This window comes from Ambystoma mexicanum, chromosome 11 (genome assembly GCF_040938575.1).
Source record: "Ambystoma mexicanum isolate Mex_15411 chromosome 11, UKY_AmexF1_1, whole genome shotgun sequence".
NCBI lineage: Eukaryota > Metazoa > Chordata > Amphibia > Caudata > Ambystomatidae > Ambystoma > Ambystoma mexicanum.
The window spans coordinates 1371689222-1371712301 of NC_090934.1; the positions used below are offsets into that span (position 1 = coordinate 1371689222).

The following is a 23080-nucleotide window of genomic DNA, read 5'->3' on the forward strand; positions in this document are numbered from 1 at the left end:
AGTTCTTCATTTTCATAGGGCTCTTCAAAGAACAGTAGTAGCAAACGGGGAGGCTCCTGAATCTGGGTCAGCAGTCAATAAGAATTTTCCCAAAAAATATAGACCATCAAGCTGTGACCCTGATTATCTTAGTAAGCACCCTATGCCTGAGAGTCTAGTGGTCCAAGTTGCAACTTCCACAAGGCAGTCAGCCTATCCATCTATCCTCCCGGATAGGGATGATAAAAAAGTGGACGCTTGGGTTCGTAAGGTGTTTACCTCGGGCAGTATGGCCCTTAAGTCTGCTAATCTTACCTGTACCCTGGCCAGGTTCACCCATACCCTTTGGGATTGTGTTACGGCAACGGCTGAACATATTACAGAAGGCAAGGAAAGGGAAGGCTTTCTGAATATTGTTAAAGATGGCAAGGAGGCAATGGGAGAGTGTCTCCAATCAGCATTGGATACTGCTCACAGCATCAGCAGATCCATGGCCGCAAGCACAGTACTGTGCAGATTTGCATGGTTGTGGAAGTCGGGTTTTGCATCAGACGTGTAGGCTACTCAACATGCCTTTTGACGGCTCGAGGCTGTTCAGCAGTAAAGCTGATTAGAGCTTATAGAAACTGCAGACCTCCAAAGCGGCGGCTAAGTCCCTTAGTGCCTCTATGCGACAGCCTCTAAAACCTTATTCGGGCTCATGTTCCTAGAGAGGTCGTTCTTTGCAATACTACTCCTCACTTGGTAGAGGAAGAGGGCAGGCAATGCAGAAATGCCAAAGAAAGTTCCCTCGTGGTGGACGAGGAAGAGGTGCGAAATCAGCCTCAGCAGCGGCATCTTTGCCCTCAGCCGCCTCCAAGTCATTCTGAGACCTTGTCACACAAGACCCCGGTGGGAGGCAGAATCTCTCAGCATCTGAACGAATGGCGGGGCATTACTTCAGATGCTTGGACACTGGAAACAGTAGCTCAAGGTTACTGCCTTCCCTTCCTAAAATGGCCTCAGGACCATCCACCATGAACCAACTCTGTCAAAATTCCAGATCTGCTCCTTGTGCAGGAAATTGTAACCCTGCTAGAGAAAGGTGCAATAGAACATGTACCTGTAGCGGAGAGGAACAAGGGTTAGTACTCCCCTTACTTTATCATCCCAAAGAAGAACGGAGTACTGAGACCCATCTTGGACTTAAGAAGCTTGAACAAGTTCCTCAGGAAGGACAAGTTTAAGATGGTAACCCTTTATCGGATCCTTCAGGCTCTCCAACTCCAAGACTGGTTGGTATCATTGGACCTTCAGGATGCTTACTTTCATGTGCCAATCCATCTCAAGCACAGAAGGTACCTGAGGTTCGTGGTTGGTGATTCTCACTTTCAGTTTCGAGCTCTGCCATTCGGGCTGACCTCTGCCCGAGTGTTTTCACCAAGCTGATGGCGGTTGTGACAGCGAGTCTCGGGAGAGGGGGGGATTCACGTCTACCCCTACCTGGACGATTGGTTGATCAGGGCTCGTACCCCCGAACAAGCTCAGGAACATCTATCAATCACCTGCCACCCCCTACACAGACTGGGCGTCTCCCTCAATTACAAGAAGTCCCATATGGTACCAGTTCCTGTTGACACACTTCCTCTGGGAAATCCTCGCCTCCCGAGGTGAGAGCTCATCACATTCTGCAGACGATAACAAAGTTCCAGAATGCCCAGCATCTGCCAGCCTTTGATTTTCTGAGGTTGCTCGGTCTCATGGCTTCCTGCATTTTTTCTGGTGCCAGAGGCCAGATTGAGAATGAGATTCCTTCAGTGGGCCCTCAGGACTCAGTGGTCCCAATTCTCGGGGAATATTTCAGATCTTCTGCAAATTACAAGCACAGTTCCTCAGGACCTTCTATGGTGGGCTTGCAACGACAATATCCTCAAAGGAGAATCTTTTTCGCAACCATGGCCAAAGATAACAGTAGTGATGGACGCCTCACTCACGGGGTGGGAAGCTCACACCAACAATCTAACAATCAGCAGCCTTTGGTCTCCATCAGAGTCCAAACTACACATTAACCTTTTGGAGCTGAGGGCAATCAGACTAGTGATGAAAGCTTTCCTGCCCTTTGTATTGTGAAAGAATCTCCTGATAGTGACGGACAACACAGTGGTCATGTACTACCTCAACAAGAGAGGAGGCGTAGGGTCACTACCACTTTGCAGAGAGACAATGCAGCTCTGGTTCTGGGCAATACAAGAAGGAATCTCTCTGTTGCCAGTTCACCTAGCCGAGGGGGAGGACACAGCAGCAAACTCTCTGAGCAGGCAGAGCACAGTCTCCCACAAGTGGGAACTAGCTCAGGAAGTCCTTCAAGAGATCTTCACCCTTTGGGGAACCCCTCAGGTGGATCTGTTTGCGACCGGTGCCAACCGGAAGTGCGAACTGTAGTGCTCAAGGGAATTTCCTGCGAGAGGAGCTCTAGGAGATGCATTCATGGTGGTCTGGGAGTTTCCACTTCTGTATGTGTTTCCTCCAGTCCCTGTGATTCCTCACGTAATCAGAAGGTTGAGAAAGTTCGGGAAACACATGATCCTAATTACCCCGGATTGGGCCAGGAGAACGTGGTACCCGGTCCTTCTGGACATGGCCATCTGCCCTCCAATACATCTCCACAAAGAGAGGATCTTCTCTCGCAAGAGGAAGGTCGGGTTCTCCATCCAGAGGTCAAGACACTTAACCTTCACGCATGGTTTCTGAGAGGTTGAGATATAAGGATTGAGACCTCCCGAACAATGTAATGGAGACTTTGCTTTCGGCCAGAAGGCCAGCAACTAAATCCTTGTACCGGTGTCGTTGGAATACATTCATTAACTGGTGCAAGGATAAGAATGTGGACCTTTTCAATGTGGCACTCCTATGGTGCTATCTTTTCTGTTACATTTGGCCAATCTGGGGCTCCAGGTTGGAACAATAAAGTGATACCTGCAGCACTTTCCGTTTTTAAGCACTATTCGGAAGAGGTTTCCTATTTCAAGATTCAATTGATTATCCAATTTTTGAAAGGGCTCACCAACGTGTACCCTCCTGTACCTTTTCATGTCCCTGCTTGGGATTTGAATCTTGTGTTGAAATTTTTAACTTTTTTAAAACATTTTATTTATTAATTACGACATGAACTTCATACAATGTATCAACAAGGACGCATTTCGATAATCATATACAGTTTCATGTCTTTTTCTCCCCCTACCCAACTATCCCACCCTCTCCCTGTGCCTAACTCACACTTCAGCCTCTTCTCTGTGGGGCTATCTCTGTTTGGTTCAGCCTGTGCAGACCCAGACAGTGTGGCAACCAAGTGTCTCCAGGCCATCAACGTATCCCCTTCATCCTCCCCTACTCACTGCTTCACTCCATACCACTGTCTCAGCATCCACCCATTTTTGAAGGTCCCGCCACCAAGCCTCCACTTTTGGTCTGTGTCTAGCTTTCCAAAACATTGCTATCCTGTGTTTAGCCAATATATATATGTCAAGTCCTTGAGTTTACTCACATGTTTGAGTTTACACGGTCTGGGGAACCCCCCCTCCACACATGCCCGTAGGGAGTCCACTTCTAAGTTTATCTCTTTTCCTGCCAAGTGGTGAGCCACCTCCCCACAGAATCGCCTTATTTCCGGGCATGCCCAGAACATATGCATCATTCCCACATCCACCTCGCCACATTTCAGACATGTCTGTGTTCTGGCGTTTTTAAACTTGGCAATCTTCTTCGGAGTCATATATGCTATATGGTTAACATATAACTGAATTTGCTGCAAACTCGCATTCCTAGATACTTTCTTATGGTAACCCTGTACCCCGGCCCACAGTGCATCTTCGATCGGCTCCCCCTTTCCTCCTTCCCAACTCTGGACATCATTAGTTCATATATTCGGGAGACCTCATGGCCCCCGACCGACACAACACAAAATGTTTCTATGACAGCATCCGGCTATTGGGTCAGTTCTGCCTCCGACCACATGCTCTTTATGATTTTTACTAGTCTAGCGTATGTGATGTATTGTCCTTGATGTAACCCTGTATCCTCTCTGTGTATCATACTGTATTACCTTCCCATCATGCCATACATCCCCTAGGATCACTACACCTGATGGTTACCAATGCAGTCTGATGGTCTTTCTCATTTGTACATCCATTCCTCCTAGGGCCACCAGCTGTATCTGCGGGTAACATGGTAACGGATTTCCCATTACTTGGCAGGCTCGCCGCCACATATTTCCACCCAGATCAAGCAACCTTGTCCCATTTTTCTGTTGCACTTTAGGAAACCACATCTATTTGTTCAAAAAGTAAGGACTACACTCAGCCCTCAATAGTTTAGCCTCTGGCGTAGGTTCCTCTGATAAGCACCTCGCCACATATTGCAGCTGGCTAGCTAGGAAGTACACTTCGAAATTTGTCAACTTGATGCCCCCTTGTTCATAAAGATAAGGAATACGTCGGAGGACACAATCCCTTCGAAGAACAAGTTACTTCTTACCTTGTAACGTTCTTTCGATGGGATGTTCCTCCGACGTATTCCTTATCGACCCTCCCATCCATCCCCGCAGTATTACTTCCCTTGTTGTTGCAGCTTACGCTCTTTCGGGGTGAATAGTCTAGTCCAGAAAGAATTATTGTGGGCTACAAAACGGAACTGAGCAACGGACGCTGCGCGCGGCCTTTATAGGCAGGATGATGTCGACGTCGATACGGCGGCTGTCGAGGGACATCGACTCGGCGGACGTCGACGCGCAGCGCCCTCTAGAGAGAAACAATTTCCGAGGCCAGCAAAGCTGGAAAGAGATATCTAAGATAAGGAATACGTCGGAGGAACATCCCATCGAAAGAACGTTACAAGGTAAGAAGTAACTTGTTCTTTTCTGTCTAGAGGATGCTTGGAGGCACTTACATCCTCAGGTCAGCAAATACTTGTTTAATTCTACTGCACACAGCATGTTGTCCCGAATTGATTGCTGGCTCCTCCCTACTCGATCAATTGGATGGGTGCCGTATGTTCTCTCACACATACTCTGAGCATACCCCCGATAGTGTTAGTGCTTTGGCTCGGCCTGGCCTATCCTGTCCCGTCCGTCCCCTGTGGAAACTGGCCCCTACTGGATGTGCATTCACGCAGACACTTGATGAAAATATTACCATTTTCCTTGAAACTAATGTGGGCTCAGTCTCCTCATATGCTATACTAATGGAAACTTTCGAGGTGTTTGTCAGGGGGTAACGTCCACTTCAGTCGGCTTGTTGAAATCCATTAGGAGAGACTTATGCGCTGAAGAGCATTAGCGATTCTATTAAAACTGAACTTTTGAAGTTCCATGAAGTGGCTGACAGGGAAACCTAAATATTAACAAACCTGTAATTGTGCGCAGGCATGGAGATGCGGAGAGGCCGCTGGGCTGTACAAACTAACTATAGTGGAAGAACGATTGCAGGAATACAACCGCTGGACGCAGTGCTCCACACCGATAACTCCTCTATCTGTGATGCATTTCGGGAATTCTATGGTACCCTTTATGCGAATCATGATGTAGTGTCCCAGGCGAACACTAAGGCAGATTTGATCGATATCACACTGTTGAAACTCTCAATTGAGGTGGCAGAATCCTTGTATGCACCATTTACGGTGGAAGAGATACTTGCTGCAATCTCGGACTTCCCATCTGGCAAGTCCCCTGTTGCAGAGCTATAAAAGCAGATTCTTGCACCGAAGCTTTGGGATGTGGTATACTACTCCTTACGCTTGACGCTATTATAACAGTTACATCAAAGCCTGTAAACCGCCAGAGAATCTGAGCTCATATCGCCAAGCATCTGGCGACCCGGCTGATGTCCCGCCTGACATTTGCTTCATTTTGGATCAAGCATGCTTTGTGCCTTCCAGATCCACAGCCCTAAATTTGAGACGTCTCTTTTGTATCTTCTCCCAAATAAACTCCCACGAATACGCCATTGCCGCAAGCCTTGATGCTGAGAAGGCATTTGATTTTGTCTCTTGGGACTTTCCCTTCCTGGTACTGTACTCGTTTCAACTGGGTTCATATTTGGTCAACTGTGTTAAGTTCCTGTACTCCTCTCCCCTAGCTGTAATACATGTGTATGGCATACTCTTGTTTACTATAACACTGTGTAGAGGTACTCGGCAGGGATGCCCCCTTTCTCCTCTTTTGTTCACCTTATGTATTAAACCCCTTGCAGAACTTGTCCATTTGAGGCACAGAGACCGTGGTAGTCGCATAGCGAGTCCCCATGGCATAATATATTCTGGTGATGCGTTACTCTTTGTTTGTGGTCTGGAGCAGAATCTTTGCCCAATTCTCGATGAGATACAGGCCTTCTCCCAGTGATATGGATAACATATTAATTGGTCCAAGACAGAACTATTCCCATTGACAAATAATTTGCACCCTCCCAGCGATTTGTTGGGATTCATATGGGCTCCATTGACTATAGCCCTCTACACCAACAATCTGGCTGCATACTTGCCGACCCTCTGTGCCAAACTAGACTTTTGGTCAAGGCTCCCAATATCTGTACATGGGCATTTATCACTTCTGCAGATGATAGTACTGCCCAAACTACTACATTATTTTACTAACATACCAATCTGGACTGGTAAACTTTTTTCCAATAAGATTTGTTCTTTAGTAGTTAGATTTGTTCAGGACTCGGGCACAGCTAATGGGCCGACATTCGTGAAACGATATGATCAAGGAGGCTTGATGGCCTTGGATTTTGATTTATATTTGGCGGCCCAAGCACAGTTGTATGCTTCTCCTTCTACCTATAATCATGTTTATATTGAAGCACTCTGGGCGAGACCGCTGAGCCTGCAGTCGGTCATGTTGGACAAATAATAAGGCAATGACTTTTTTTTTGGTCAAGTGGGCATCACCGTCGGAGCGTGGACTAGACTGTTCCGTCGGCTGCAAATAAAAGCTCTGTATTGTAGAAGTCCACCTGTTTGGAGTTTTCCTGATATACAACCATAACAGGATAATGAAATACAGCTTAAATGGGAACTAGATCATAAACTTGCAATGACAGACATGTTTCTGGATGGGAGTTTTGTCTATTTAAAAACTGGGAAACGCTCCGATGAGAACAGCCTTTCAGAGAAAATGGAAGTCCATCCCATTGTACCGGGGAGGGAGGGAGGGAGTGAAGGAGAGAGAGAAGGAAGGAGAGAGAGAGGAAAGGAGGGACAGAGGGAGGGAGGGAGAGAGGCAGGGAGGCAGGGGGGAGAGAGAGAGAGAGAGAGAGAGAGACTCACACACAGACACACACGCAAACACAGACACACACGAAGACACCTCCCCACCCCCTACCTACCTCTGTCAGATGTAGATTAGTGTCCGAGATATATTGCAAAGTGGGAAACCGACATTGGCCATAATATACCAAATGACACATGGAAGTAATATTGTCTCCTAACTAAGGTGGTGGTGCTGAATGCCTGATACCGATTGATATAGTTTAGGGTTCTCAAGTAGCTGCATTACAATCCTGCTAAAATTGCAAAATCTTCCTTAGGCACCTCTGATGCATGCCATAAGTTGCCAGCAGATTTTCTACACATGCTCTGGTTCTGTCCGCTGATATTAGAATTCTGGTCTGTTGTGTCCCAAGTGTTGGCAAAACTTACAGATATACTGCCCACATTGGCCCCGCGAAGTACCTCCTTGGGAGTATTGGTAACTTTTTTGTACAATGCACATTGTTTAATTTGGCGTGATATGATATGATATGGCATTTGTAACGCGCCTATACACAAGTGTTTCAAGGCGCGACGAGGCTGGGAGGGGGATTAAGGGGAGACAGACAACGATCCTACTAGGCCAGGTGTCATTCAGATCGCGCAAGTGCATGGGTAGGGGGGGGACGGGAAAAGTGCAAGGGGAAAGGGAGAGGGGAAAGTGCAGTACAGGGTTAGTAACGAACAAGATAAATAATAAGGGCCAGCTGGTGGCAAGTGCAAGATAAGTACAGACAAGTGTAGGGAGGAGGGGCTGTAGGGATACAGAGACAGTCCGGCAGTGCAGGGGTTGCCAGGAAGGCAGTGCAGGGGAGAGTGGCTGGGTCAAGGACCGAGATTGGTGAGTGGCCCAGTTGCTGATTCAGTACAGTTTCAGTGATTTAGCAGGGGAGAGGGGGAGAGAAAGCAGAAGCAAAGAGGAAGGTTTTGAGGTGCTTCCGGAACCGGAGATGGTTCTCCTCAAGTTTCAGGGAGGCAGGAAGGCTGTTCCAGAGGGAGGCCCCTGCTGCGGAGAGAGATCTCCCCCCAACTTGTTGCTTGGAGAAGCGGCTGACCCTGAGGGAGTTGGAGGCGGATGAACAAAGTGCTCGAGAAGGAAGATATTTAGGAAGGGAGAGTTGAAGGTATTTTGGCCACAGGCCCCAGAAGGCCTTGTGGACAATGCAGAGGGTTTTGAACTTAATCCTCGCAGCCACAGGGAGCCAGTGTAGCGATTTCAGTCCTGGAGAGATACGGTCCCAGGGCTTGAGGCCAAGGACAGGTCCCGCAGTCCTGTTCTGGATGAGTTGCAGAGGGCGGAGAGTAGAGGCAGGCAGATTTAGGTAGAGGCTGTTACAGTAGTCCAGCTTCGAGAGAACCAGGGCTCTGGAGACAGTGAGCTTCTGGGGTAAGGAGAGGAAAGGAAGGATACGTCTGAGGAGGTGCAGCTGGTAGTGTGACTTCTTAGAAACATCAGAAATGTGAGGAGAGAAGGAGAGTGTGGAGTCGAAGATGACCATCGCGAAGATGTTCCATCGCTAAAAAATGTATAATTAGATATTGGAAATCATACTCTTCCCCAACATGACAAGTGTGATGGACAGAAATTACATATTCAAATGAAACAGAAGATATTTATATCTCAACCATCCCCACTTCCCACCATCCATAAAGTATACGGGAGGGGTTTCAAAATGATATTCAGTATCTGTATGCTAGCACCGGGGATATTGTGTGACTTGGGTATCTGTTAAGTGATATATGCTTTTTAGTTTCCTCAAGCGACTGTACGTTTTGTGTAATATCTGCTTCTGAGATTTCTGCAGTTGGCGTAACTGATGAATCACTACTGATATATTATATACAGTTTTTGGTGATGTGTATTCCCGTGATGCACAAAACATCTAAAAAATAAAATGGGGAATGGCTCGGAAAACCTATGACATACAGCATCATGCATGCTGGCAAAAAAAAGAACGGACAGGCCATTGAATAGAAGAAGCGTTGTATATGGCGCCTGCACATGATACATCGAATGCCCTGGTTATTGCCTAACTTTAAGTTTAGTAAAGAGGTTGTAAAGAGAGTCTAGGCCAACCAGGAGATGGCAGACAATGCGTAGCATGAGACTTTAAACAGATTCAAACTATAAAAAGACTATTATTGGTATATGTTATCTTTCCCGTTACCACATGCAGCTTTCAGACATTTTCAACCATGGGTATTTACTGTTACAGCACGACCAGCTGTAAAGGCAAAATATTGTGGAAACACTTTTATCTCCACATGAGTATTGGTAATTGCAATGCAGATTTTTTAATAAATTATCTGCTTAACTTAATAATGGCCTTAATCACTCAACTGCTGAAGAAATCAATTTTTTTTATAGAACAACAATGTTTCAAACATTTTGCATTGTTTTGCTATTTTCAGCTTCTGTGCTTTGCCACTGATTTTCTTTTATTGTTTGTTGAATTAAACTGTTTTACCTTTACTTCCTCTCCCCGAGTAACTTTTAGGACACTGCACTGTGTTTTTAATATAACGGCAAGCTGGATATTCTCTAGCATCAAATGTCCTTTGTGCTAAAACAGTAAATATATGTTGCTTCATTTAACACATGTTGGTATTTAAACTGTGCATGCTTTAAAATCTTGTAACTGTATATTTCTCAAAAACCTTAAAATTATAATCTCACCCCCCCCCCCTTTATCTAGTTGGCATACCTAGGATTTCTGATGCTTTACACATTTGTGGTCCTTGTGAAAATGGAGAATGCACCATCTGTTCAAGAATGGATTGTTATTTCTTATATTTTTACATCGGCAGTGGAAAAATTTCGTGAGGTATGTTGTGATTTTACCTTTTTGGCAGTACTTGCAATCTATGTCTGTTACATAAAAATATATGCTCTGTGATTAAGCAAAAACGCAGTCTTAGTTCGGGCATAAATATGTATTGCTCTTGTCTTTTTAACAAGGCCTTTTAGTTCTAATATTCTTTGGGCTTGTTAGGTAAGATTTCCACAGGGCTGGTAAATCTTCCTTGCCTGGTTCAACTCCAGAACTTTTTGCTTTTCTAGTGAGATATTTTCCATTAATACCTCAGTGAGTGGGAACCTTTTTCCACACTCACCTGTCTTTAACTCTTTTTATGGGTGTCATTTTTAAGACTCTCCATAGTGTCTTTTTAAAGTTATCATGTCTAACAACTTATTGGCAATAAGTGCCTGTTGTTGCTGGGTTGCCCTAGGGCTCCCCATTTAACTTTCTTGTGCGAACCTTGAGTGAACTACAGTTCCCAAGGGTAGAAAGGATCTTTGGATCCCTTTTACATTTACTTCTGTGAAACCAGCACACCCCACCTTATGTGGAGTGCTGGGGAGATACAATGTATCCCCTTTCACATTTAAACTGTAACAATTCTGTTACAGTGACAAGCTTACCTTTAATGGCTGGTGGCAGTGATACCTTTTACTAATTTGGTGCACCTTTACCGCGTGCTGTAATCACAGCTGCAGTAAAGGCACCTAAGGGTGCTCATTTTTACCAAAATGGCCCCTGTCTTCTTTTTCTGCCATTTTAGTGTTTCTTGTCGTTTCTTGTTCCTTCCCCTGACATCCAGGGCGGGAAAATCCTTTGTTTGAGTTTTGTCTTCGGCAGGAGTCCCCTGGACACCCCGCCCAGGCTCCAGTCAGTCTGTAAGCACAGGAAGTGGGGGAGGGGTCCCAAACTTCCCCCTCCTTTGTCTTAGGTCTTCCTTCAACTGGGCCAAATCCCAGTGGGGGGTTGGCTGTCCTGATTGGACAGCCAAACGCCCCTTTCTTGTAAAATGCGGGGAGAGAATGCAGAGGTTGTGTTGCAGTTCCTGATAAATACTGGAAACCTGGAAGCTGAAGTCATGTCGACCACTGGAACCGAAAACCGAAGAGGATGACGAAGGAAAAGCGGCGGGAATGATTTCCAGCGGCCGGAGAGCCTGCTTTGTAACCGGAGCCTGCTGCAGCCCTTCCTTCCGATCGACCTGGGGTCTCCGAAAACGACGACCCGAACCTAGAGCCTGGTGAGACCCACTAGACTCAAGACGACCTGCATTTTGAGCCATCCCACGGGTTCCTGCGACCTTGCGTTCTTGCAATACCCTAATACCCTGGGACCTCCTGCCACTGTGCGGTGCATGGTCTTCCGAATTCCGAATCTCGCTGAAACTTCGTGGGCATCTTGGTCTATCTCCAGAGACACGAATCGAGTCCAAAAAGTCCCCTCACAAGAGTGCTGGACCTTTTAAACGACGAGAATTCAACCGCGATTTTCTGTCTTCATCTGTGCTCCTTGAAAAAGCGCCAAACCCGCAGAACCGCATTCAGCCGCGAGAGAAATCTTGCCTAGAGCCTTCTTCATCGATCCCTGCTGCAAAGTCCCTTCTGAGGTCTTGTGTTCAGTCTCCAGGACAAGGAATCCAGTGACCGGGTATTTGGCTGCAGTCCCTGAAGTTCTCCTGCTGCAATCTCTTCTTCATTGCTGAGGTACTGTGTTGGCTTGGGTATATACTTACCTTAAGCCTGTTGGGATTTCTGTGTAGTCCTGGGGTGTTTTCTGTGATTGGGAGGTCCCTCGTCCAGTACACCCAGTCCCACTGCTAGAATCCTGCTGGGGTGTCTTCTGTGAAGCCCCTGGACCCTCTTCTAACCCTAGAAGTAAAGTACTCACTTGTTTGCCCAGTTTTCCTAAGGAAACTCTGGCTTTTGCTACTAAAGAACTTATTCTAACACTGCCTGTTGGTCACTAGTCCTAGTGACCCCCTTCTGCCACTGGGAACACTCATGCTCTAAGGGAAAGACTTTGAAGGGATTGGGACTTCTGCCTAGAAAAGAAATCAAGTGTTTTTACTTACTTGTAAAGAGTTGGTTGGTAACTTTAATTCTAAGAGTGAACAGTTACAAAAGTTCTTACTGATCTTGGATGTGTGATGCACTATTCTTAAAAGTATGGTTAACATCTTTCCTTCCTTAGCCACTGTTTTGCCAGTCTAAAGAAAGTAGATGTGAAGGTATTTTACTTTCCTGTGATTAGGTTGTGCCTCTTTACAAAAGTAATGTGTTGGTATCACCAGGTTAGTCCTGCCAGGATAACTGTATGAGTGTCCCCCAACTGGGTCTTGCTTCCCCTGACTTGCTGCTAGCCTGTCTTTAATAAGTCTACAATAGGTTGTTGCCTACCTAGAATATCTATTCTGTAAAGTGTGACATTGGGTTTTACTTTCCCCTTCATTGTGAAGTTAAAGTAAGTGGGTTTTACTTACCTTGTGTTAGCTGTGTGCCATCCAAAACAAGTTACAAGAGTTATTGCTTATCTCCATCTGGGGTTCCCTGATTTCCAAAGCATCTGTAATTGTATATTACATCCATTAGGTTTTGCTCACCTGGTATAACTGTGTGTTATGACAAAAGTAGTGATAGGTTTTTACTGCACCTAGAATAAGTGTTTCACTATTCACCAAAAGTATATTCTCCAGTTGACTGTTTATGTGATTTGTTCCAAGAGTCACTGTACAACTGGAAGTGCCTACTGTACTTGTATTACCAAAAGTAATCTAAAAGTAACCATTGGTCTTTTACTCCCAAAGAATAGGCTTGGCCTATACTAAATGTGTATAACAAGGTTTTGACTTCCCTAGAACTACTGTTAGGTGTTCCAAATAAGGTCTATACTTGGGTCTGTGTACTTTCAAGTATAGTGTTGTGTTTTATATTGTGATTTCATATAATGTTTCAGTATTTACTTAACCCCTAGATTTATCTGGGCCTACTTGTATTTAAATAAATCCTTTATTTTTATAATACATAGTGTTTCAGTGTTTCTTTGGATCATTTGTATTACAATTTTCACTTGTACTGTATCTACTGCCCTCTCTCCCTCCTAAGATAAGCCTGGCTGCTCTGCCTACGCTACCATGTACTCAGGTGGTACAGTCTTATACTAAGAGTGGAGTCTTGTACTGCCTCAGTTGAATGGTTTTACTAGGCCCTTAACTGGACTTCAGAAAAACTTTCTAACAGGGCTGTTATCTCTGTTAGGCAATATTTTGTGCAGTACCCTTTGAGTGCTCTACAACAACCTTGACCTTGTGGCAATAGGAACACAACCTTTGGTATAAGTCTGTACTACACAGGTCGGTACTGTGGCTGAGTAGCCGGGCTTATCTCAAGAGGGGTCAATGTGAGCAGTAGGGTGGTTACACAGAGATTCACAGTGACAAGTATCCAAATAAACTCTTACACATAAGGTTTCTTGATTAACCAATTATTAATTTATTTAACAGTCAGTTTATATAAGCCTTCTTCAGAAGGGGCAATATAATAGTAACACACAAATACACTCCAAAATATACACTCTTAGTTTCTCTAAATCAGCAAATATCCATTTGGGATGGCAAACAGACACTTCCTACACCCTCAGGTGACTTAAATAGCTACGACACTGTGGACATTGATATATCACTGGTACATTTAGAGCAATACTGAGATGAGTGTTAAAGTAAAGAGATTTCAGAATGAAACAAGAGATCACACAAATATTCTGAAGCAGGTAAGTACTTTTGAACCCCCAATGCAAAGTAAGTTAACCCTTTCCTGGAAGCAAGGTACCAACACACAGTCGGAAGAGAGAAGCGTCAGGCCAACCAATGTCAATTGGGCAAAGTCAAGGTGTGCTGAAGCACTTCTTGTAGGTAAGTAATAGTCTTGCACAATGTTTTAGAAGTCTTTGTAGAACAAGTAGAATCAAAGTAGGGTCACAAGCTGGGAGGCTTGTGAGAGGTAGAAGATGCAAGGAACTCTACAGAAGCAACCAAGACCAGTCTCAACTGAGATCAAGTAAGGCTACAACAACAAGAGGTAAGTTCTCTTAGACTGTACAGTACTTTTGGTTAGAAGAAATGGTTCCAGCTGGCTTCTGTTCCTGTGCAGCTCTGTAGATCCTGTTGTTCCTGGGCCGCAGTCGCGGGGACAAGAAGGTGGACGCCTGAGGACTCCTACACTAAAATGGGATGTCAGGTGCAGAAAAGGACAAACTTCTATTCAGCGGCACTTCGCGGTTTCTGCTCCTTGCCTCTCAGCAAATAGCACCACCGCAGACTCTCGGATACCACTCTGGACTTTCCTCGCATCTGGGGTCCAGCACTCTGTTGAGGTGGCTCAGGTTTGGTCAGTCCTGCTTACTGGGAGTCCAGAGGATCTTCCACAAGCTCGGGTCCGACTTAAAAGTGATGCACTCTGTTTGGTGGTACTCTCCCTAGCATTTCGGTTACAACAGCAGCAGCAGTGGAAGTACAGCCAGCTCCGAGAGGATCTCCAAACAGGTTCACTTTGGAGTTGATTGGTGCCACCAACTCAAGGGTAGAAGTCGTCCTTGCAGAGCTTCTCTAGTCGAGGCAAATTCGGAGCTTCAGCACAGCAGCAGGGCTTCACCAGGCAAACTAATGGTCCAGGAGTTGCAGCAGGCATCACTTTCAAGTTCTTCTTTGGATTCTATCGTCCAGTGGTCGACTTTGCCTTCCAAGCCAAAAAGCCTCGCCTTTTATCCAGGTTTCACCCATTCATTCCAGCCTAGCTGTCAATCACACAGCAGGGTGGCTGTCCTTGCCGGACAGCCAGCTGGCCAATCACCTTTGGGTGCATTCCTGTAACCAAGTGGATTAAGCACAGGGAGTTTTGGGCACCTCCCTCCCTTCTTGCCCCTGCCAGACATACTGGAGCCAGAGGCGGGCTTCACTCGTGAATCCTGGCAAAGACAAAACGAACAAAGGGACCAAACCGGGTTTGGCGCACAGAGTAAATCTCAAGAAGGACCTTTCCAACAAGAAATGACAAAAAAAGAAGACCGGGGCCATTTTGACAAAATGGGTGCTTTACTGTTGCTGCGAACGCAGCCCGCAGTAAAACACACCATGGTAGTAAAAAGTAAACCACTGCCACCAGCCATTAACTGTAGAAGGGGAAACATAAACATGTTACATGAGAAACTAGATAACAGATCTACTAAGTAGCCCCTCCAGCACCCTATGGTAAGATAGTGTGTGCCGGGTCTAGAAAGTTATAAATTGTAAGTAAATTCAATATCACGTTACTGCTCTTGGAAATGGTAGTTTATCCAAGAGAAGGTATTTAAACCTTTGGCAAATCTAAGGGCCTCATTACGACCCAGGCGGTAAGGGGTTTACGGCAGCGTTAACAGCGCCGACCCTTACCGCCTGAGTACGAGGTCCCTTAGCGCCATGGCGCTTTTAACACCTGCTTTTAGCAGGTGTTAAAATCCATGGCGCTAAGGGACCATGGAGTTAATTACGCCACCGTAATTTACGGTGGCGTAATTAACGCCTTCCCCACTCCCATTATGCCCTATGGGGCAAAAATGGGAATGGGGAAGGGTAAATGGGGATTGGGGACTTACCGCCCCGCCAAGGTCGGAATGGGGCGGTAAGTCCGCCAACCACCATGGCGTAAACGTAGTTTACGCCATGGTGGTAAAGTCACGGCCCAGGCGGTAACTTACCGCCTGGGTCGTAATGAGGCCCTAAGAGACTTCCCTGTGCCACTGCACTGAAGGTGCTGTGCGTCACAATGCAAAGATGATGCCTATGGAGTTTGTCAGACTCCAAAACCAAAAAGAAACACAGTGTTAAATCACAGAAAAATACACGGGAGATTGGGAAAAAGGTCTCACTCTCTCCAGGTTGAAAATTAAAAATGCCTAGAGTCCAGCAAAAGTGCTGGGGGTGATTGTAACGGTCTATCACTTTCATGTTTCTTCTAAACAAGAGATTTTTGTTGACAATTCCAGTGTATTAGACTACTGGTAAACTTGCTTAAAAAGCACCCCTGTGGTAGATGACTGATGCAAGCATTACAGCTGAATGGCATTGACCATTCAGCTGTAATGCGTTCCTTACATCTGTGCCTATAACATGTTCCTATGTATATCATGCTGTATACACCTACACCTTGTTAGGAAGGTTTTATTTTTAAGACACTTTTTCTCCACATTCTATGGACCCCCAAACCTTTCTCTTTTGTTTTTACACCTTGTCCTGACTTTTTACAGTGAAGTGAAGCCTTCGTCTTCGTCGAGCTACACTTCATTGGCCTTTTGCTAATTTGTTATGGGGAAACTGACTAATCCTTCACACAGGCAGTAATGGGAAACTGGTTCCCCTTTGTCTTATGACTTTATCTGTTTGAGGTAACTTTTTCAAATTGCAGCTTTCAACGCAGTGCAATGGAGATTTATTTGCATCACCCTAGATCTATACTCAAAAGATTTTTGCTTACTTTTAAATGTGCCTACAGACAAGCGGGTGGTAGTAGTTACTTTGCGTTACCATTTCCGCTATATTTTTTGTTAGCCTTCTCGCGTTTACCATGTTTAGATACTGTGTCCTACCATTGCCGTGCTACAAGGTTTTTCGCTTGTTCTTTGCCCACTTTGTTCTTTGGCCTTTTTCCTGCCTTGCCGGGTCAGGAATTTCTTTTCGTGGGCTGGTTCAGTCCATGTGAGTTGGAAGCCAGGAAGTGAGTTGGGACTGGCATTCCACACATACTGGTTTTGGTGTGTCTGGAGTGTATACATGTGTTTGCCTCACAATGGTCAATGATTGGATCACTGCTGGTGCATGGGCGTGGGGCACATTATTCTATTGGAGGGCTGGGTTTCTGCACTCATTTGAATTAAGGATAAGAAGAGGAGTCCTGCAGCCATTCCAGCAGATCTGAAGAGGAGCCAAGTATCCTGTGTAGCTGTGCAAACAACGGAGGACCCAAGAAAGAATCCTGAAGAGGCCTGGCGAGTAACTCTTGCTGCGGTCCCTGTTTGAGGCCTGTCTCGCTACTGATCTGAGAAGACCCTTGCTGGTGCTTCAACCCTTTGGACTGGTGGGACCAATTAGTGTCTACATCTTTTTGCTTTCCTGCTGCCTGGAGTCTTCGGAAACGTCCCTGGGCCAACCTGTGGTCTGATCAACTCCATTTTGGGCTACAGTGCCAGAAGTGTTGCCGTTCCACGCTTTCACCTGGAACTTTAGTGATCTTCAGATAATCTCATAAGTTGCCTTCCTGCAAAATTTGTGTCCCAGCATCAAAGGGTCCTGGACTGGAAGGCTTTCTTTGACTGTGACTACTGAGATACCTGCTATCGCTGTGTGCCATCACAATCGCTGGAACCGGCCATCCCCCATCTGTTAGTGTCCTGAAGAGTCCTGAATTGGCGCCTTCTGCACATCTCCACTGGAAAGTGTTGTACCCAGCTCCTGGACCCAACCACCCACACCTGGCAACTGCAACTCCTGGGACTCTGCCACTGGAACCGACAGTGGGAAAACCTACCTCCAACGATCTTCCTTGGACCGCAAAGTCTTGGGAAAAATCAGAGTATGGGTGGTGAGGAGTCGCCATACTTACCGCTGCCCCTATCTCCTCCATTTTGAAGTTTGTGATGAATTTTGATTTATTTTACATTACTTTGGCAACACTTGTTACAAAAGCCCTCCAAAAGATATGAAAAATGCTTTACTCACCAGTAGACTCCTTTAAAAGTTTTATGGAGTAATCTTCCCATTCATAGCAACATTTTCCTAACTTTTTCCCAGCTTACAAAAGTACCTGTGAAAGTTTGGGCACAAAGCCCCATTCAACATAGGGTTGGACTTTATAAGTTAGGGTTCCTATTCCTGTGGACCGTTGGTGCAATAGTTAACTACCTACCTTCCCTTTCGGTTATTGGGGTGATTACTGTATACTTTGGTCTAACTAACTGTGACTGTGTATATATACTTTATTTATTTAGTATAATGTGATAACATTACTTGCTTGATTCATGTTGATCCTTTGTTTTTGGGCCTATAATAAATATAGTATGTGTATACCTACTGTCTAAGTCTAGTCATTGTGTGCTCACTGTGTGGACTCATTGTGGACCCCAGGCCCCACTCACCTCTCCTGAGACTTAGCTTTGATCACTGTCCATGCTAACTTGATTGGTTTGGCTAAACTCCTAGTGTTTCCCCTGTTCACTATAACTAGGGTGGCCTCCAAAACTCTGCCCCCAGGCCAGAGTTTAGAAATCCATCTTAACAAGTTGGTGACAGTGGTGGGATAAGGTCTTGGGTACTCCAGTGTTGTCCACTGATCTAGTATCCTAATTATACTTACACAGACCACTGTATCTTAATTGTCTAGTAATATACAGTCACCTCCTTAGAGTCCTGCTAGCCCCTGTAAACAAGGCTGAACTTATACAGAGAATATTTGATCACCAAGAAAGTAGGATAGTTCCTCTACCAGTAAATGGTAATGAAGGAGGTGTTGGGGCTGGGCACAGCAGCAGTAATGTATTTATTTTGGCTGCCACAGTTGGAAGGGAGGTGGAGGAGGAGAAGAAGGAGAGGCTGCAGTTATGTGGGAGCTTAAGAAATAGAAGCTCAAACTCAGACAGAAAGACTTTGAGTTGGAGCAGCCAAGCAAGATGGCCGCTTGAACGAGGAGCTCCGGCCTCACTATATCCGTTATTGAAATAAATCTGTTTGTGCCCTATATTTGCACGAAATAATAGCGCTGGTGTACAAAGGAACTGCCCGAGTATATGTGTGCCCCATTTTACTTGAAACCGGAGGAACTGTGAGGATCTCTGGCCTGCGGGGTGTCCGCTGCGGGCTGACGGCGTACTGAGGCTTTGAATCTCTGAGGCCGCATGGTGCACTTCGGTTAGTGCTGCTGGCTATCTTTCTGTTGCTGTGAATGACGGGGAGTGGTGGGTGGCATTGGGGCTGCCCCGAGCCGAGCGGGGCTCCCGCTGTGATCTCCTCAGACCTCCTGGACCTGTCAGAATTATTGGCCCGCTGGTACCCGCTGCAGACCTGTGCCAGGCTGGGAGATGGCGCGGGGGCCGCGTGCCATGCGGCAGGTGTGCCGCTGGTTCACCCCTCTGCCGCTGGGCCCCCATGGCTGTCTGTGCCGTTGTGTGCTCCTTCTAAACTGCCCTGCTCGCTCTATGCCCCCGCCCTGCTGGCGGGCCGTCATCTGGCCCTGAACCACCTGCCCAGACTGCGGGGGCGCCTGTGGTCCTGGAGCCGCAGTCATCGTGCTGGGACCCTGCGGAGAATTGCCAACCCTGTTTAAGGTGGCCCGGGAATTGCCGCCTGACGGCCAAAGCTGAGGGGCTGCTTCCACTGCCCCGTGCTGTGGTGCGCTGGGCCCCCCACCACCCGGCACCTGTGCTGGGTGTGCCTGGCTGGGTGGTGGGCTGGAGTCCCACGTGGCCCCCCTGTCTCGGATCAGCTGCTAAATTCGTGACCTACCCGGATCCTCCTGGATATCCTCGTCGCCCTGGTCGGGTGCCCCCCATCCTCCATGCTCTGTGGCTGCCTGGCTCATCCTTTGGACTCCTGTGCCTTGCTGGCGGCGCAGTGCTCCCCGCTGCCTGCTTCTGCTCCTCGGGGGGCTGCGGCGGCACCGTGTCACACACCTAGACCTATGAGGTGCCGATCCTGCGGCACTATGGAACGTCTCTGCGGCCAAGTAAGTGCCCCCCTTTGCCTGTTCTGCATCCTCGTGAGGTCCCACGCTGAGCGTGCAGTGGACTGGGGTTTGTGCCCCCCCCCCCACCCTCTGTGGATCCTGGGCCCATACAACCCTCCTGCTCCGCTGTCCCCGGCGGGCGCCCTAGTGCTGGTGACCTGGGCATCAAACTCTCCTGGTCTTGGTGCGATACTGATTTGAATGGACTATCTAGCCTACTCGGTGTGTTGGACCTCAGCACATAACAAACTCCAATCCCATATGGGCTCCTATCCTAGCCGGCATAGGACCTGCTATCCATGTATAAGCTACTTCGACTTCTGTGTAACTCTAGACATAACATGAGTCTGCAGCATTAAATAACTGCCCGAGTTGCTGCCCTTGGCGAGGGCCTGTGTTTTCCATCGCTCTGGGCAGGACCAGATGACTCCCCCACCACTGGTAACCTCTCCTGATTGTACGAAGCAAGTAACACAGGGGGTAGTGGAGTTGTTTTGGTTCCTGGCTTGTTGCCCTGCTGCCGGTTCTCGCAGCTGGATCACTGCTCACGCCGCAACTGAATACTAGAGCCTCCCCGACTGCCCCGGGTTGCTCCGGTGCAGTCGCCTCGGAGACCTATTAGGACGGCACCCATCCCAGCTGGATCTTGTGGCCTTGTGGAGTAACTCCAACACTCCATCCTGGAACTCTGCCTGTGGGTCGGCCCGGGGGCCACGGTTCTGCAACTGAAGCCACACTATAACCACAAGATATTGGACTGCTACCCTTTTCCCCATGTCCGTGCGGCACCACTGGCAATCTACACACGGGGTATTAGTAACCTATTGGACACAGATCACTGCCTGTGCACTTGTTCCAGGCAGGCCTAGTACCCATACAGTAACTGTATGCGCCTGAACTAACCATTGTTGTTCCATCAACACTGATCTTGAGAACGTCCACTGTCTGTACTCTGCAACACTTGGTAACAATTTGACGTGGAGTCAGTGCATTACCCTGTGGCACCACACAACTAATAGAACAACTGCCAACCTCCATCCCACGGGCCACAGGTCGCACGACTGACCAGGATCAACATGACGAAGGGCGCTGCATCTATGAAGAAAGGCCCTGTGGATACATACACCAGCACCTCATCCAAGACCTGCTGATGAACCCCCAGTGGATGAACTGGCTCCTGCGTCATCTGCCGCCAGCGAGGACCATCTTCTCACGGCAATGCAGACTGGCTTCATGGCAGTTAATTTGAAGCTGAATGACATAGTCTCTACCATTGGTTCGCTGAAGTCCAAATTGGAAAAGGAAGGGACTTGCATCACTGAGGTGGAGACGAGAGTGAGTGAGTCCGAGGACCAGGTCGTGAAACATGGCTGTGGCATTGCACATCTACAGCAGGAGTTCAGCAGAGTCTGCAACAAATGCGACGACCTCGAGACACACTCACGCTGTAATAATATTCGAATTGTTGGTATTCCTGAGGCGGCCTGCAGGGGCCCACGGGAGCAATTAGTAGAAAACCTGCTCAAATAATTGTTAGACCTCTCCAGATTTTCGCAACACTTCCTCGTTGAAAGAGCGCACTGAGGCCTGGCCCCGGTTCCCAAGCTGGGAGCCTGCACCCGCACCACACTGGCCAAGCTACTCAACTACGGGTAAAAGGACCTGATTCTCTGCTTGGCCAGGGAAAAAGGTGCTCTGCGTTACAAATCCTCGGATATCCAGATCTATCCTGATTTTGCTGCGAACATACTTTCCAAACGCAAATCATACGATCCTGTTAAAAAACTCCTGCGAATGCACCAGGTGCAATATGCCTTGTTATACCCAGCCAAACTTTGCATACAGCATGGGGGTAGAGCCAATTTTCTGGAAGATCCCGATGAAGCAACAGCATATATAAAGTCCAACATCTCCATACCGGCATCTAGACAAGACTGAGGCGGTGGGAGTAGCTCTCCTGCCCGCATCAACGAACCAAACATCATGGACAACGATTGATCCTACTGTACTGCTCAATCTTTCTGTTTGGTCTTCTTAAGGGCACAGTTAATTTAAGTAAAGGGGCTGTATTCAGCTCAGCGGCCATCATAATAGTTCCATGGCTAGCACACAGTACACCCAAAGAATGTTCAGAATGTTGTTTTATGAACGGGTAATCATCGTCAAGTTGGGGGTGATGATGTGGCCGGAGGTGCGGAACGGGGCTATTAGCAATTGCAACTGTTTAGATCATGTTGGTCTAGTGTTCTGTATAATGTTAGGCCTCAATGGCCTCCGGTTTGGAATGTTTGTTTATGCAGTAAAAAGCAGTGAAGACTGCTCCATTAGCACAGCATGCGTCTACATCCCTGACCTTAACCGACATCGGTTTGGGTCTAGATTTTATATACCCGAGTTATGTTGAATACTAATATTGCGTTCCTGTTGTGGAACATACAGGGCCTCAACTACTCAACTCAGTCCAGTGAGGTACTCGCACTAATACATCGCTCCATACCGTTCCAAGAGACTAAACGCAGCATAAACCCACTGGTTAGATATATCATCCTGTGGGGCTCCTTGGCAGGGGTCGATGTGACATTGGTAAATACATACGTCCAAACGTGGATGACCTCCAATTCTATGGGCACATTTTCTATATCCTACTCTGCAACTCCCTCTCTCACATCACTTGGGGGGGTGATTTTAATTTAATACTGGACTTCATTATGGACAGATCCAGGAGCACACAGAGACCTTTCTGCGGCAGGCCAGATGGTATTAAATATGATGGGCCCCTGGGGCTGTCCGATCACGCCGCGACCATTCCCCCATCACGCTAACCCTTGAATGGACTGCACTGACTACTGCACGTTCAATATGGCGCATGCCCCCCTCCTGTTTGACCAATCCAATACTCCTTGAGAGATTACACAACGAGTCCACAGAATTCTGTCAAAGAAATGACACGTCGGTGCAACACCATAGCACAGTCTGGGAGGCCTACAAAGTATGGATCAGGGGGGAAATCATATCCATGGAAACAAGAAGAGACCTAGATGCGGTGGAGATTGAGCTTAAAAAATGAGAGGATGAATACGGTAATACTAACGAACGTGCCCTCCTGGGCTGCATAAAAGGGAATCTTCTGAGGTTCAGGGAAGTCGCTGATAGAGCGGTTCACCTGCTGTACCACCCAGTGCGGGCGAGAAGATACAGTGCGGCAGGCAGACCGGGTCGCCAACTGACGAACGCGGTCAAAAGTGAATTGGGATCACACAATATCTGTTGTCT

At 47.1% G+C, this 23080-nt stretch overlaps 1 protein-coding gene across 2 annotated transcripts in view; it reads left to right on the forward strand.

The window, feature by feature from the left end:
- Positions 1 to 23080, forward strand: part of TRPM7 (transient receptor potential cation channel subfamily M member 7) — a 2599208-nt gene that overhangs the window by 1584215 nt on the left and 991913 nt on the right. For both annotated transcript variants that reach the window (XM_069624956.1, XM_069624955.1), the window contains exon 20: positions 9957 to 10085. In XM_069624956.1, coding sequence (XP_069481057.1) covers positions 9957 to 10085 — 129 coding nt within the window. The remainder of the gene's footprint in view (positions 1 to 9956; positions 10086 to 23080) is intronic.